The sequence below is a fragment of the Bison bison genome, unplaced genomic scaffold, assembly GCF_000754665.1.
Source record: "Bison bison bison isolate TAMUID 2011002044 unplaced genomic scaffold, Bison_UMD1.0 scf7180017864056, whole genome shotgun sequence".
Taxonomy (NCBI): Eukaryota; Metazoa; Chordata; class Mammalia; order Artiodactyla; family Bovidae; genus Bison; species Bison bison.
Window position 1 is genome coordinate 2,654,669 of NW_011494628.1, and position 404 is coordinate 2,655,072.

Below are 404 nucleotides of genomic sequence, written 5' to 3' on the forward strand. Positions count from 1 at the left end.
CATTACCTGGCCAGTGTAGTTTTCCCCGAGCCCGGGAGGCCTCGCAGGAGGTAGAGGTGTTTCCGAAAGCTGTGGCGGCGCGGAGGTGTCCCACGCAGGGGCGGCGGGGCTGGCGGCCGAGGCGGCGGTGGCTGCTGCTGCCGGAGGCTCAGCCTCCCAAAGGATTCAAGAAAACTCTCCTCCATGGGGTGGGGGCTGGCGGCGAGAGCCCTGCGTTCCCTTTCCTGAAGTCACGGTCTTGGCCAAAGCTGTTGTTTTTGTGGCTCTCCGGCCATGTGATAGATGGAGGGGCGGGCGCTCGCAGCCCAGCCCCTCCTTCCCACCCGCCCGAACCGCGCTGCGTGGGAGGGGTCGTCCCTACCTGGAAAGCCGGGGACGCTGGGAGACTGACAGCCGGGAAAACC

The 404-nt window shown here is 66.8% G+C and overlaps 2 protein-coding genes across 5 annotated transcripts in view; both read right to left on the reverse strand.

Moving 5' to 3' along the window:
- Positions 1-392, reverse strand: part of N4BP2L1 (NEDD4 binding protein 2-like 1) — a 57,252-nt gene extending 56,860 nt beyond the window's left edge. For 2 of the 4 annotated variants that reach the window (XM_010835925.1, XM_010835926.1), the window contains exon 1: positions 7-391. In XM_010835925.1, coding sequence (XP_010834227.1) covers positions 7-185 — 179 coding nt within the window. In that variant the 5' untranslated portion in view covers positions 186-391. Of the gene's footprint in view, positions 1-6 lie in introns of all 4 variants that reach the window. The other 2 variants (XM_010835924.1, XM_010835923.1) reach the window with 2 other exon arrangements.
- Positions 1-404, reverse strand: part of N4BP2L2 (NEDD4 binding protein 2-like 2) — an 85,289-nt gene that overhangs the window by 12,963 nt on the left and 71,922 nt on the right. The gene's annotated exons all lie outside the window — the stretch shown is intronic.